The sequence below is a fragment of the Pan paniscus genome, chromosome 1 (assembly GCF_029289425.2).
Source record: "Pan paniscus chromosome 1, NHGRI_mPanPan1-v2.0_pri, whole genome shotgun sequence".
Classification (NCBI taxonomy): Eukaryota; Metazoa; Chordata; class Mammalia; order Primates; family Hominidae; genus Pan; species Pan paniscus.
Genome location: NC_073249.2, coordinates 38,106,229 through 38,121,523, shown reverse-complemented (window position 1 = coordinate 38,121,523; position 15,295 = coordinate 38,106,229). Strand labels below are relative to the sequence as shown.

Genomic DNA, 15,295 nt, shown 5'->3' with positions numbered 1-15,295 from the left:
GGGGTTTTTCAGGCAAACAGATCATATAAATTTAGGCCCTAAACCTGCCTGAATGGAGGACTGTGGTTGGGGCACTCTTGGGAGACTTTTTTTTGGTTTCTTTCCACCCAGCCAAGAGTGAGATGGACATGGCTCCCATTAATCACCCCCTCCCTCTGCAGAGCAGGGGTGTTTTTTTCCTACTTCACAAAGTGATGGAGTTCCCCTTTTAGCATTTTGGCTTGTCTCCTGTGCCCTGCACCTGTTGTCCATTGAAGCCTGGCTTTAGGCAAATGACAACTACTGCATACTTGATTCTCCCTCTGGATTCTTGCTTTCTCATCATTTCTGGCCTCGGAAGAATTTCCTCACTTCCATGCCAGCTCAGAAGTGAATGTTAAAAGACTTTAAAAAATGTTTGATCAGCAATTTTAGTGGTGCCCTACTGGGAGGAGTTTCTCTGAACATCAGATCCGCCATGTGTTGCTTGGAGTTAGCTTCGAGCAATTAAGTGGATTATGCTTCATAATAAATTTTTAGTGGGTGCAGTGGCTCACACTTGTAATCCCAGCACTTTAGGTAGCCGAGGCAGTGGATCACCTGACGTCAGGAGTTGAAGACCAGCCTGCCTATCATGGTGAAACCCCATCTCTACTAAAAATACAAAAGTTAGCTGGGCATGGTGGCAGGTGCCTACTCCAGAGGCTGAGGCAGGAGAATTGCTTGAGCCCAGGTGGAGATTACAGTGAGCCGAGATCGTGCCACTGCACTCCAGCCTGGGGGACCAAAAAAAAATTTTTTTTTGTTAATGAATTTTACTAAGAGTTCCTTTTCTAAGAAATTGGAGTATTAGGCCGGGCGTGTTGGCTCATGCCTATAATCCTAGCACTTTGAGAGCCCAAGGTAGGCAGATCACTTGAGTCTAGGAGTTTGAGACCAGCCTGGGCAACATGGTGAGACTCCCGTCTCTACAAAAAAAGAAAAATTAGCCAGGCATAATGGCACACAACTGTAGTCCTGGCTACTCAGGAGGCTGAGGTGGGAGGATCATTTGAGCCCAGGAGGTCAAAAGGCTACAGTAAGCAGTGCTCATGCCACTGCACTTAGCCTGGGTGACAGAGTGAGACCCTGTCTCAAAAAAAAAAAAAATTGGATTATTAAATATATTCATTGAAATAATCTTCAACCTAAAAGATATAGTTTCTAGATTATTCTTTCAGAATAACGTGTTTTTATATCATACTTTAAGAACAACTTATAATGAAATAATGCTTAAAACTTCAGTCATCATTGTTATACTTTTAACTCTTCCGAGACATAAATTTACTTTTATCATATATATATTATTTTTTATTTTATTTATTATATTTTTATTATATGTATTTTATTATATTTTATTTATAAATATATTTATAAATATTTATAAATATTTTTAAATAAATTTATTTATAATAAATTTATAAATTATAAAATTATTTATAAATATTTTATTTATATTTTATTATATTTATTTTATTTATTATATTTATTATTTTATTTAATCATAGATTTGGAAGTTAGAAATATTTTCAGGGTTAAGATAATTGTGTCCCTTTTAACCTTTAGAGGCGTAGTTTTCTTTCAGCAACTGTAAAGTAAAAATGAAATGTTATCTCTCTTTAACCAGCTGTCTAATCTGCTATTGTCATAATTTCTAAATTGCCCCCTTTTTTCTTTCTAATTTTTATTTTTAGAGGAACTTTGCATTTAATAAGGTGGCTTTTCCCCCCCTTTATTGCTGAGGGAAACTATATCACATCTTGAAGTACATAGGAAAGTTTAGAGTCTTAACTTATTTTTTCACTTATTCCTAGTCCTCTGGGCCTAAAAATCAAACATTTGATTGAGTGGATTAAGCAAGGATATATTATGTTGTATGCTTTTCCTCCCAGTTGGTGAGTGTTATGTGTGTGTGTGTATGGACTTGTACATAATATATAATTGGTTAGAAGTGTTTTTTTATGTGTACTTATTGCAGCAGATACTTCTAATATTAATAGACTGTTTTCACTTTATACATTTGTGAAAACCAAGTGACCTGTTATTCTGCTTTTATTCTCTTAGGGTAATACTGAACAACCTGTCCAAACTAGCAAGATTGGACTTGGAAGAAGAGAGTATCAGAGTTTACAACATCGCCATCATTCTCAGCGTTCTAAGTGCCGTCCACCTAAGGGCATGTATTTAACCCAGGAAGATGTGGTAGCAGTTTCCTGTAGTCCCAATGCAGCCAACACCATCCTGAGGCAACTGGACATGGAGTTGATCTCTCTAAAACGTCAGGTATTTTATAAAAATAATATTTTTAATGATTCTGTGCATTTTGGCTATCCGCTTTTACCTTTTACCTAGGTTGAGCTCAGTTGTTTGCAGATTTTTCTCAGCCATCCACTTATGCAGGTTTCATTTTTTAAAGTTTATCTTAAGTCCAACTTAGAAGATACCTCTGCCTGTTCTAGATTTGAATCCCAGCATTGCTGCCTGTTAGCTCTGTGGTCTTGGGCAAATTAACCTCTGTAAGCTTCAATGTTCTATCTATAAAATCGGGGATAATAATCATTCTTCTCTTGCAGGTTATTGGGAATTATTTGCAGTGATACATGTAGATTGTTTAGTAGTACTTGGCACATTTTGAGTGCTCAGTGAGTGATGGTTGTTGTCTTCATCATCATCATCATCATTATCAGTAGTAGTACTAGTAGTATTGTAAGGGCAGCATCATCATCATCAGATAGTAGTTAAAAATCAGCATCTAGAGTCAGTGAACCTGTTAAGTTCTAACCCTGGCTATACCATCTCCTTCCTGTGTAACCTTAGAGGAGCTCTTTAACTTCTTTCAGCCTCAGTTTTCTCATCTGGAAATGTGGATAATAGTATAGTGGTTGAGAGGAATTAAACAAGATAATATATGGTAAGTGCTTAAAACAGTGCCTGGCACATATTAAGCTCAGTTATTCGTTGCTATTAGATCTCTGGCCTTTCTTAGTTGTCTTTTCCTATTTTTTGTTTGTTTTGTTATTTTTTTCTTATCCCTTAAATCTAGATATTCTTCTAAATCTGTACTTTCTTGGTCTGTATCAACCAACCCTATACTCTATGCCAGTGACTTCTGAATCTTATTTCTCAAGCTGTGGCTTTTCTCAAGCTCCTTAGCTATAGTTCCAGCTGCCTGCTAGGTCTTCCCCAAAAGATTTTTTTCTCTGTTTCCTGTCTGTTGAAACATCAGAATCATCTTTTATTCGTCCCCTGCTGTTATCCCTTTCCCAACACATGTAAACCAAAGTGGTAACCAAGTTATGTGAGTTTTGTCTCTGAAATTTCCTTTAAATCAATTCCCTCTTTTTTATTTCATCACTACTGCCCATTTAGGCTCTTGCTATCGCTTGCCTGACAATAACTATCTTGTGGATTCTTTTTTTCTCCTTTTTTTTTTAATTTTAATTTTTTGTAGAGAAACGTTCTTGCTATGTTACCCAGGCTTGTCTCGAACTCCTGGGCTCAAGCGATCTTCCTGCCTGCCCCTCAAAGTGCTGGGATTATAGGCATGAGCCACCACACTCGGCCTCTTGTTGATTCTTTCTATCACTTCTCTTTAGCTGGAGGTTACACATTGTTGCCAGTGTTATCTTTTTAAAGCACTGGTCTGATCACTGTCACTCATCTTAAAGCTCTTTGTTAGTTTCTACTTGCCTTTAGCAGGTTACAGTAGAGGTAGACAGGGATTTATAAGAAAATCATGTTAAGAAATTTGAAATTCATCCTGAGTTAGGAAACTGCTAAAGGACTTTAAGGCAAGGTGGACCATGGTCATATTTACATTTTCCAGCTATATCTTTTGCATTTTCTTGTTTGTTTGTTTGGTTTTTTTTTTGCTTTTATAGTTGCTTTAGTGATTACAATATTCATCCTTAGCTTATCACTGCATATTTAGTTAATATTACAGTAGTCCTCCCTTAATCCGTAGTTTCACTTTCCATGGTTTCAGTTACTTGCAGTACAGTACAATAAGATATTTTGAGAAACAGACTATATTCACATAGCTTTTATTACAGTATATTGTTATAATTTTTCTATTTTTAATTAGCTATTGTTATTCTCTATTGTGCCTAATTTATAAATTAAACTTTATCATAGGTATGTATATATAGGGAAAAACAGTACAGGTTGAGCATCCCTAATCTGAAAATCTGAAATGCTCCAAAATTTGAAACTTTTTGAGCACTGACATAATGCTCAAAGGAAATGGTCATTGGAGCATTTTGGATTTTGGGTTTTCGGATTAGGGATGTACAACTGGTATATATTATGCAAATATCCCAAAATCCCCTGAAATTTGAAACACTTCTGGTTCCAAGCATTTTGGATAAGGGAATACTCAACCTGGATATGTTTTGATTTGGTACTATCCACAGTTTCAGGCATCCACTGGGAGTTTTGGACTGTATCCCCTGCGGATATGGGAGGACTACTATATTCTGCTTACAAAATGTAAGAACCTTGCAACAGTATAGTGTGGGATCAAGATTCTCTATCTTAAACATGTTCAGATTTTTCTATTCCTTGGTCCTGGTTATTCACCCAAACTGCTTTTCTGGTTCTCTAACATAGGCCACATTTGCTTCCTCTGCTTTCTTACCAAAACTTATTCTCCAACCCTTTCTAATCTAGTTTCTGCCCCATATGGTATTCCAGTTCTACTGAAACACCTCTCCGAAGATCATTTATGGGCTGACATGGTGGCTCATGCCTATAATCCCAACACTTTGGGAGGCCAAGACAGGAACATCACTTGAGGCCAGGAGTTTGACACCAGCCTGAGCAACATAGTGAGACTTCATCTCTATAAAAAAAATTTTAAAAATAGCCAAACATGGTTGTGTGTATCTGTAGTGTAGTCCTAGCAACACAAGAGAGTCTGAGGAGAGAGGATCGCCTGAGCCTAGGAGTTCAAGGTTTACAGTGGAAAAAAAAAATCACTTATGAACAAGTGGCCAACATCTAATGCTGCCTTCCTGGTTTTTAGCTCCTTTGACTACTCAGTAATATTTGACACTGTCAGCCATGTCTTTCTTTTTGGAATTTCTTTCACTTGACTCTGTGACTCTCTGGAGTATGTGTGTGTATAGTACATATTTAGAAGGCAGCTATCCTCACCACTATACCACCAACGCATCTCATATTTGGTTAAATGCTTAGCCTTTAGTCAAACTATGAATGCAAGATACCTAACTTCCAAACCACAGCAATCCTCTTTAGAAAACTTCTAAATCATTTGCTGTAATACTTTAAATGCACTAAAAACATAAAGGAATAAAGTGTACTCAGTCACCTGTATTCATACTTCATTCTCAGTACTACTACTCCTACACTTAGGGACTATTTTTATTGATTTTTTTAGAAGGCACTTTAAGCTTTAACTTCCTAACTTGGTTATTCATTTGATGTGTGACACAGTAAAGGTTTGCACTCATGGGTTTACAAATCCTGTTAACCACTGCTACTTTTATGTCACAAACATCTCATATGCAGTGTTCAAACTGAGTTCTTCCACACTCACCCTAGTTATCTGTTCCACGTTTTGTATTCTCTGTCTCAGTGAGTAGTGCCACATACTCTCAATTACTGAAGCCAGTGACCAGTTAGCCTCAATTCCCCCTAATTCTCCACAATCAGGTATTTACAAAGATGTCTTGGCCGGGTGCAGTGGCTCATGCCTGTAATCCCAGCACTTTGGAAGGCCGAGGCAGGTGAATCGCGAGGTTAGGAGTTGAAGACCAGCCTGGCCAACATGGTGAAACCCCGTCTCTACTAAAACTACAAAAATTAGCCAGGCATGGTGGCAGGCGCCTGTAATCCCAGCTACTCAGGAGGCTGAGGCAGGAGAATAGCTTGAACCTGGGCAGCAGAGGTTGCAGTGAGCTGAGATCGCACCACTGCACTCTAGCCTGGGCGACAGAGTGAGACTCTGTCTCCAAAAATAAATAAATAAATAAATAAATAAATAAATAAATAAATAAGTCTTAATTTTGTTTCCAAGGTATTTCTTTAATCTCTGCATACCACTACCATCCTTCCTTCATTCCTACAGTTTTAATGAAAGTTTTCTTAATTATTTATTATTTCTCACCTGGATTGTTAAATTAATTTCCATCCTCTTTACCCTATTTTCTTCTTCACATTACTACCAGAAGTGTCTTTCTAAAAGGCATATATGGTCATTTTGTTCCCTTGCTTAAAAATCCTTTAGGTTTCCTTCAATCTTTAGGCAAAATTAAAATTCCTCGGTCTGGCCCCAGTCTAACTTCTTGCCTTTTCGCCTTAGGGCTTTTCTGTCTGCCTGGAATGCAGTCCCTCCTCCCAAGCTTGTCTGCCAGTTTAATTCTTTAAAACTCAGTTTAGCTGTCCTTTTCTTTGGAACACTTTCCCTAATCTTCCCCACCACCTGTTCATCAACATATATAGAAGCACATTTACTCTCTCATTCTCTCTCTTTCTCTCTCCAAGTCTATGTTAGGTGTTTTAGCGTTTATCATAGGTTTATGTTTACTTATCTCCCCACTAGTCTATGAAATCCTCAAGAATTCAGACTTTACATTTTATCTCTGTATGTCTATCTAACATGGCCAGCTGACTACCCTTGAACCATCCTAGATTTTATGCATTTTAGCTGTGGTTTTAAGATCTCTAGTGAAAATAGTTCATAAATTATAAGTATTTCGTTGTCCACACTAGGGGGGAAAAACAGAGGAAAAAAGTAAACAATCCTAACCCTTAACAGTCTAAATGGAGACTAATAATATTGCTGGTAGAGTAGAAGTTAAAAACTTGGTATAGTTTAAATTCAGATTGTATCTCCTAGCCTTAGGAAGGTTTCTTAACTTCTCTGTGCCTTATATTCCTCATCTGTAAAACTGTTATAATATAAGTAGAGTCTGTTCTGCTATAACTTTTTTTGAAAATGTGGATTTGTCCTAATGCAGTTAATATACTCTGGAAAAATTTGAGCATAACATGAATTTTTTGTTTGTTTATGTATGATTTTTGTCAGCAAAACAAAATGTACCCAGCTGAACTGAGTGCACACACATCTCAAACATGTACCAGCTACCTCAATTCACTGTGTGTTATGAACCATACATATATGGTGTTAAAACTTTTCATCTGATTTCAAGTAACCCTCCTACCACTTGCACAATAATTCACAAACTACAACCATTTTGACTCCCACTTCCATAAGCAACCTTCAGGTTTTTTTTTCAAGGTAAAGTACTGTCTTTGTTGTAGCATTTATGGATTAAAAACAAATCATTTAGATTGTGTAAAACTGTGTTGCCATTTTTATTAGGTTCCTGTCTTATGTGTCATTGAAGTTTTTTAATGTTGTGTCCCAACCTCCTTTACCCTACAAGCCCTGTGGTTTTTATTATGAATTTTGCATAGCACACTGACTTTTCTTTCTTTCTTTTTTGAGACGGAGTCTCGCTCTGTTGCCCAGGCTGGAGTGCAGCGGCGCGATCTCAGCTCACTGCAACCTCCGCCTCCTGGGTTCACGCCATTCTGCTGCCTCAGCCTCCTGAGTAGCTGGGACTACAGGTGTCCGCCACCACACCCGGCTAATTTTTTGTATTTTTAGTAGAGACGGGGTTTCACCATGTTAGCCAGGATGGTCTTGATCTCCTGACCTCGTGATCCGCCTGCCTTGGCCTCCCAAAGTGCTGGGATTACAGGCGTGAGCCACCGCACCCAGCCTTTTTTTAAGACAGAGTCTTACTTTGTCGCCTAGGCTAGAGTGCATTGGCATAATCACAGCTCACTGTAACCTTGAACTCCTGGGCTTGAGCAATCCTCCCACCTCAGCCTCCTGAATAACTAGGACTACAGGTTCATGCCACCATGACCAGCTAATTTTTTTTTTTTTTTTTTTTCATAGAGACAGGTTCTCACTATATTGCCAGGGTGGTCTCAGACTCCTGGCCTCCGAAAACACTAGGATTTTAGGCATGAGCTACTGTACCTGGCTAGTTCAGTGACTTTTAATGTATTTATCATGTTATAGCAGAATTGATTGTACTTACCTCACAGAGTGGTTTTGAGAATTAAGTGATTTATTACATATAAAGGACTGAGAATGATGTTTTATATATAATAAATATCTAATAAATGTTAGCTACCATCATCATTACTATTGGAAAAATTCTTATTTAGTCAAAACACTATGGTAATGAGAAAAATTGATGGAATTTAATTCCTATGTATGCCAGTTGTTTTTGGTTATAAAAGTTGTTGCTAAAAGATATTCAAAACCATGATATTCAAAGATATTCAGAGTGTTTTAGTCTGTTAGATGTTTAATTAGTTCATACATGTATAAGTTAAATTACTGGCATGTCATACCCCAAGTGTGATTAGTATGACTATTCTCCTAAAATAAAATTTAAGAGGGGTTTGGAATATATTCTTTTCACTTAATTGAGTACTCACAAATTTACCTAAGTACGCGATCTGATTCACATTTGGGGTTATTTTGTTGAAGGTTCAGAATGCTAAGCAAGTAAACAGTGCACTTAAACAGAAAATGGAAGGTGGAATTGAAGAATTCAAACCTCCTGAGGTATGTTATTGAAGGATACATGTGATTAAGTATAGTGAAAACTTGTTTTTTCAGTTATCTAGTGCCCAAGTACTATTTTGGTCACATGCATCATTAATACTTTGAAGGTTTCATAATATGGATAATTTATTATGTCTCTTTTTATTTAGATGATCTTATGAGGCTTGGTTAATCATTTTGTATTTAAGTTAAATTATTTATTTCCTGCCCTTAGAAATTCATAGCAAGCCAACAATTAGGGAAAATAGTAGTAGGAACAGTGTATGTGAAACTAGAAGCTCATTGACGAGCAAGCTAGTGTATTTCTGGGTCTACAGCAATGTTTGCTGAAAGCCCTTTCCTGCTTGTGTGAATTGGTAACACGGCAAGAAAAATATCATGAAAACAAGCTAGATTATTTTAACGAATTTTTATTTTAATTTAAGATAATTGTCTTTGGCTCAGCTTCCACTTATGATTTTAGTATGTGGACTTACATTCTTGTACTTACAAAAACAAGGTATAGATTGACCATTTTCTCAAGTCTTCTATTTCAGTTGAAACCTAAATATGTTTTTGATACTTGTGGTAATTATAGGGGTACTTACATTCCCTTGAGGTCCAATCAGGTCTTTTTCTAGGAGCTTCTATTATATCTTTTTTCTCTCTTTAACATTTCCTTATTATGCTTCATATCCTGGATTTGCCTTTCTGTGTTTGTGATAATCAAATAATCTTATTTGGTCTTATTGGGACTTTTTTTCCCCAGAAGGGGAAAAGAACTTGGTTGACTGAAACATCTACAGATGAAATTTATGTGAGGGGCTATGGGGAGGCAGAACAGTAGTACTTCAGAAATTATGTACCATATGCCATCTTAGTCATCAGTGTCTTTCAGAAAGGAAGACTTATGAAAAAAGTTGTTTTTCACTGTTTTGAATAATCTCTTTCAAGAAGGTTAGGTTATGGAAAAGAGTGAAAAATAATACAAAGACTGATATCTCATTCCTGGCCCACAGGTAGACTGACAAACATTCTAGTAACAATTATTTAAGGATAATATAATACCAAAAATTACTATTTTATTTTGTTATATTATTGCAACAAAAATTATTTTAATTTTGTATTACGCACTAAAATGCATGAAAGCAAACAATTTTAACTGTCTATAATTTTGTAATCTAAAATGTAAATAAAATACCGCAGATATTAAAAACATTATGGGAATAGCAGGAAGAACTTGATACTAGTAAGTGTGAAAAATAAAACATAGAAATTCCTAGGAAAATGTGTCTTATCAAAATTGCCTGAAAAAGAAAGAAAAGCTGAATAATTAGTAATCATTAAATAAAACGAAAGAATAATTAACATTTTTCTCTCACAAGAAAACTCCAGTCCCAGACAGTTTTACAGAAAACATTTACTAAGTTTTCAAGAAAAGGATAATTCTAATCTCATATTTTCCATAAAATTATAGGACAGTCTCACTCATTAACTTTATATAAAGAAAGATGTTAAAGTCCAGTAGCATTTTATAGCTTCCCTATGTGCTATCTCATTTGATTTTTATGTAAATCCATACAGATAGGTGAACCAGATACTATTATTTTACATGAGGAAACTGGAAATCAGGGAGGTTAACCAACTTGTTCAAGGTGACAGAACTAGTAAATAATGAAACTCTGGCTATAGCTCATCTTTTCAGAGTCCTGATTGGACTTCTATATTAGTATATGTCATGTTGCCTCTTACATTTGGAAGTTTTTATGTAATAGCAAAATTATATATTACATTTCCACATTTTAATGCAGCTATTGGGTGAGAAGTTATCAAACATTTATTGTAATTTTTGATTTATTATAAAAATAATGATCAAAATAAAATAACCAAAATGTTAACACTCCACCATCCATATACTGAAGTTTGGATATTACTTTGGGTTGATTTATTGAACTTATATGATGTGAAAAATGTATATATGTTGTATCATCTAGAGAGTCCTCAGGATATACTTATATTTGTCATATTATTCTTACTGCTTTGGAGAGGAAGGCAACTTGAATAGATGTGTTTCAGATTAACAAGTACAGTAAAGAACTTGAAGAATCAGGTAATCTATCTCCTTACCTTTAGTTTAAACCATATCTAATCAAAGAATGTTAATAAGCTTTGGAATAATTACAATAAGCCATCAAATGAAGTAACTCTACTAAAAGTAAGCTGTTAGTAAAGTGCTTTACTTATTAATTTGGTTGTATTTCTTATTTTCATTTAGGGAAAAATGGGTTGAAGAAAGTCCATTCACTTCCACAAGTATTTATTGATTAACTGTTTCATATGAGGCACTGTTAGGCCCGGTGAGAAGTGTGTGGGAAGGGGGAACACAAAGATGTGGACAAGATGATGTGATTTTTCCACGTGCTTTTTAAAAAAAAGAACTTGCAGTCTAGATGTTATAAGACAAACTGATCAAAGTTGTATGATAGATTTATAAGCAAAATATACAGGGAAACAAGTGGGCATTATTTATTCTGGCAAGGACAGTTAGAGAAGACTTCTTAGAGGGGGAATACTGCAGCTGAGGTTTGAAGGATAAGAGGGATTTTTTTGCACATACAGAAAGGACCATAGAGGTCATTCCAGGCAGAGGGAATAATAGCAATGGTTTAGTGTTGAACAGTACATTCAAAAATATAAATCTAGTAGGAGAAAATTAAAAGCACTTTTAAAAATGAGTCAACAGGTATTCCCTGAGCACTTATTATGTGCTCATTATTGTGCTAATTAATAGCTATTGAGGATTCCATGGAAATGTAAAACAGTCTTTTCTCAAGAAGCATATTGTCTACTTAGGAAGGCAAACTTGGATGCAGAGAAGAAATGAACATGGTATATGAGAGATGTTAGCAGGGTTGAGTAGGGGCATCTTTGTGATAGACATCAGTGGGCAGGGCCAGAGTATAAAGTCCTTGTGAAAGCCAGAAAGAGGGCCGGGCGTGGTGGCTCATGCCTGTAATCCCAGTATTTTGGGAGGCCGAGGCGGGCGGATCACGAGGTCAGGAGATCGAGACCATCCTGGCTAACACAGTGAAACCCCGTCTCTACTAAAAATACAAAAAAATTAGCCAGGCGTGGTGGCGGGCACCTGTAGTCCCAGCTACTCGGGAGGCTGAGGCAGGAGAGTGGCGTGAACCCGGGAAGTGGAGCTTGCAGTGAGCTGAGATCGCGCCACTGCACTCCAGCCTGGGTGACAGAGTGAGACTCCGTCTCAAAAAAAAAAGAAAAGAAAGCCAGAAAGAGAAGTTTGTCTTTTAAATTAAGTCAAATGGAAAGACCCTGTAGTTTCTTTAGTACAGAAGGATGTAAAGAAAATTTTTAATTTTAGAAAAGTTATGACATTATTATACAGGATAAATTAGAACAGGGAAACTTGATAGCTGCTAAAATATTAAGCATGTAAGTCGTCAATCATAAAGGGGTATCAGTAGGGTTGGGTATTAGTTATAGGAATGGAAGCAAGTAGTAAACCCAAAGAACATTGCAAGGTAGAAAATTAATATGTCTCCTTGAAAGTATGTGAGAGTGTTGAGGGTGTCGCTGGCATGTCTTCCGCTTTGATTTGTTTTGGATGGAGGTAAATGGGTAGGTGGAGGAAAGATTGATGAATCCAGAAGGAAGAATAAGTGTAACTGAAAAAGGAGTGCTTTTTGAAGCTGTAAATTCCCCATCTATAGTTGTTTTCCTGCAAAGGTAGACGACATCCTTTCATTATGGATGTTGGGTGGAATTTTCAGCATCGAGTAGAAGATTTAATTTGGTGACATTTTCCATCTCTTTCAACTCAGAGATAGTATGAATCTACCACTCACGAAAATGGGAAAGATGTGAAAACAATTTAGCGGGGAAAGGATGGAGTAAAAATGCCGAATTCACTAAGCGTGTCATAGATCGTTCTAGAAGGTTTTTTGGGACCTTTCATATTATTATATATTAGATTGTCTTATTTTATATTATTATGTTATTTTTAAATCAACAGCATTTCAGATAGGTGTTTTTGTAGATGAATATACTCTGTGATACCATGTAGCTAACTACAGCTACCACGCAGTTTTAGATTCCTAGATATATTCTAGTTCTTTCTTTAATCTCTACCAAAGTTTCTCAGGTTTAAAAGACAATATTAAAATCAATAACTTATGTGAGTCCTGTATATTTAAAATTTTTGACCCTATTTTTTCTTCACTCTTCCCCCTCTTCTGCTTCCACTTGTCACACACTGACTGTTTAATCCTATACAGTTTCAACCGTCCCCTCTGCATTTTTCTTTTTCTTTCTTTCTTTTTTTTTTTTTTTTTTTTTTGAGACACTCTCACTCCCATCACCCATGCTGGAGTGCAGTGGCGTGATCTCGGCTCTCTGCAACCTCCATCTCCTGGGCTCATGTGACTCTCCCACCTCAGCCTCCTGAGTAGCTGGGACCACAGGCACACCACCACACCTGGCAGATTTTTTGTAATTTTAGTAGAGACGGGGTCTTGCTATGTTGCCCAGGCTGGTCTCAAACTCCTGGGCTCAAGTGATCCGCCTGCCTCGGCCTTCCAAAGTGCTGGGATTACAGGTGTGAGCCACCACGTTCAGCCCCTTCTGCATTTTTCCACGGAGCTGCCTCTTATAAAGGTTAGCATTGGCACTGATGACCACATTCCACAACTTTTAACTTCTGATTCCCCTTGCCTTTTTCTGAACCCTTGATATAGATGACTACCCTTCTTTTTCTTCCTTTAACTTTTGAGAGGTTATGTTCTCTTTTATAACTCTTCTTCTGTTCCCTGGTTTGTCTTCTATACATGTAGGCATTCTCCAAGTTGTTCTCCAAATTCATTTCCCCTGTCTTGGATGCACAATCTCATTATTTTACTGTGTTAAAGTCATATCATATGTTCATTTAAATTACACAAATTTATCCAGACATTCAGTCAAATAAAAGAGAGAAAGAATATTTAGCAATAGCAAGTGCAGTAGTGCTGGCAATTCTGCTTACACTCCGTTTATTGAATGTATGCCCCACAGTGAGCAGTAGTGAGCTGAGAATTGAGAATCCACTATTTCTTCAGTCAGTCTTAGTTTCTGCATGCCTTCTGTGTGTCTCTTTGAACTGAGGGAGACTCTAGTGTGTGTGTGCGTGTGTGTGTGTGTGTGTGTGTGTAAAACACTACCCTAAATTCAAGCCAACAGCTTCATCTGTGGTTTAACCGAAAAACTAGTGGTCCACTCCAATGCTGGAGGAATACCTGGCTGTGTGGGTGTGTTGACAGACTGTGTGCCTGTCTCTGGCTACCTTTTTAAAGACATTTCAAGAGTAATCTTGAAAAAAAAATTTTAAAAATAATTATAGGCCAATTTTAGACCTGAGTAAGATATGACTCCATTGTTTTTTCTTATAAAAATTTCCCAGAGTCTTCAAAATTGTGTTTAAATAAATGAATCTGATTTTAGCCTCAAGTGGAACCTGAACTCCACCTGAATGTCGAATACCTCATTCTCATTGTATCCCAAATTAAATTAAATCTTAACCTCACCTTCCCACATCTCCCACATCAGCATTTCTTGATTTCTCAGGTTCTTAACAGCATTGTCCCTCTCCCAGCTTTCCAGGATTAAAGTCTTATTTTAGTTATGATCACACCCCTGACCCCTTGCCCCCCAAAACAAAACACAACTATTGCTTATTAAATTTTGTGTGAACTTATCAACCTTGATTTTTACTACCCTTCCAAAAGTGGATGGCCCTTATCGTATTTTAATTTAGTTAAATATCACCAACTTTCCAGGCTATCACTTCTTACTGACACAAATCCCGTTTTCCCTTACATGTGGATTGCCTTCCCATTATTTGCCTTTCAGAAGCTTTTCCTATTCTAAAACCCATCTCAGTCTTCAACCTTTCCTTGTTCTGTTTCCCCACTTAAATCATTGTGACTTTTTCTCCCGTCTTGAAATTCCCCTGTATACTCTGTACTTTTTAACTTTAAAGTTATTTGTATTCATTCATCTTCTGATTTGTAAGCTTTCTGAAGTTTAGATGAAAAAAAATTTTCATAATGCATGTTTTCTTTCATTTTGTTACCTTTTCATTAATGATACCTTTCCCTCCAGTTTCTTTCAGATTTAATAAACATGAATTGATCAACTTTTATTTGCTTAGGCAGTGTGCCAGATGCCTTTTTAGATATAGTCTAAATATATCCTCATATTTAGTTATATTTAATCCTTAGAGCAACGTACAACATAGTTACTGCAAGTTGTGTGTACAGAAGATCCTCGATATCCAACTGGTCATTAATCCATTTAATGCATGGAGAAGCAAAAATTGCCAAACAAGAACACTGACTAATAAACCAATCATTTATAAAATTAGGCTCTACTCACCAACTCTTCCTAATTAGCTGTAATCTGTCCCATTCACTACATCATTATCCTTCTCTGTCACTCTCTTGCTAATACAATGCAAATACAACACAAACCAAAATGAAATTGCATACTTTGCAAAAGATGAGAAACTTCATGAAGTCTGTTAAACTGCAAGAGAATGACATTAGTCACCTACAGAATTGACAGATGAGTATCCAGCAGAATTAACCATTAAAGAAAAAAGTGATCACTCACAGGCAAGCACTTCACAAAAGA

General features: G+C 36.6%; 1 protein-coding gene across 7 annotated transcripts in view; it reads left to right on the top strand.

The window, feature by feature from the left end:
* Positions 1-15,295, top strand: part of RCOR3 (REST corepressor 3) — a 57,232-nt gene that overhangs the window by 27,412 nt on the left and 14,525 nt on the right. For 5 of the 7 annotated variants that reach the window (XM_034946189.4, XM_034946173.3, XM_055108442.2 and 2 more), the window contains 2 exons: positions 2,083-2,301; positions 8,552-8,629. In XM_034946189.4, the coding sequence (XP_034802080.1) occupies positions 2,083-2,301; positions 8,552-8,629 (297 nt within the window). The remainder of the gene's footprint in view (positions 1-2,082; positions 2,302-8,551; positions 8,630-15,295) is intronic. The other 2 variants (XM_055108428.3, XM_034946176.4) reach the window with 1 other exon arrangement.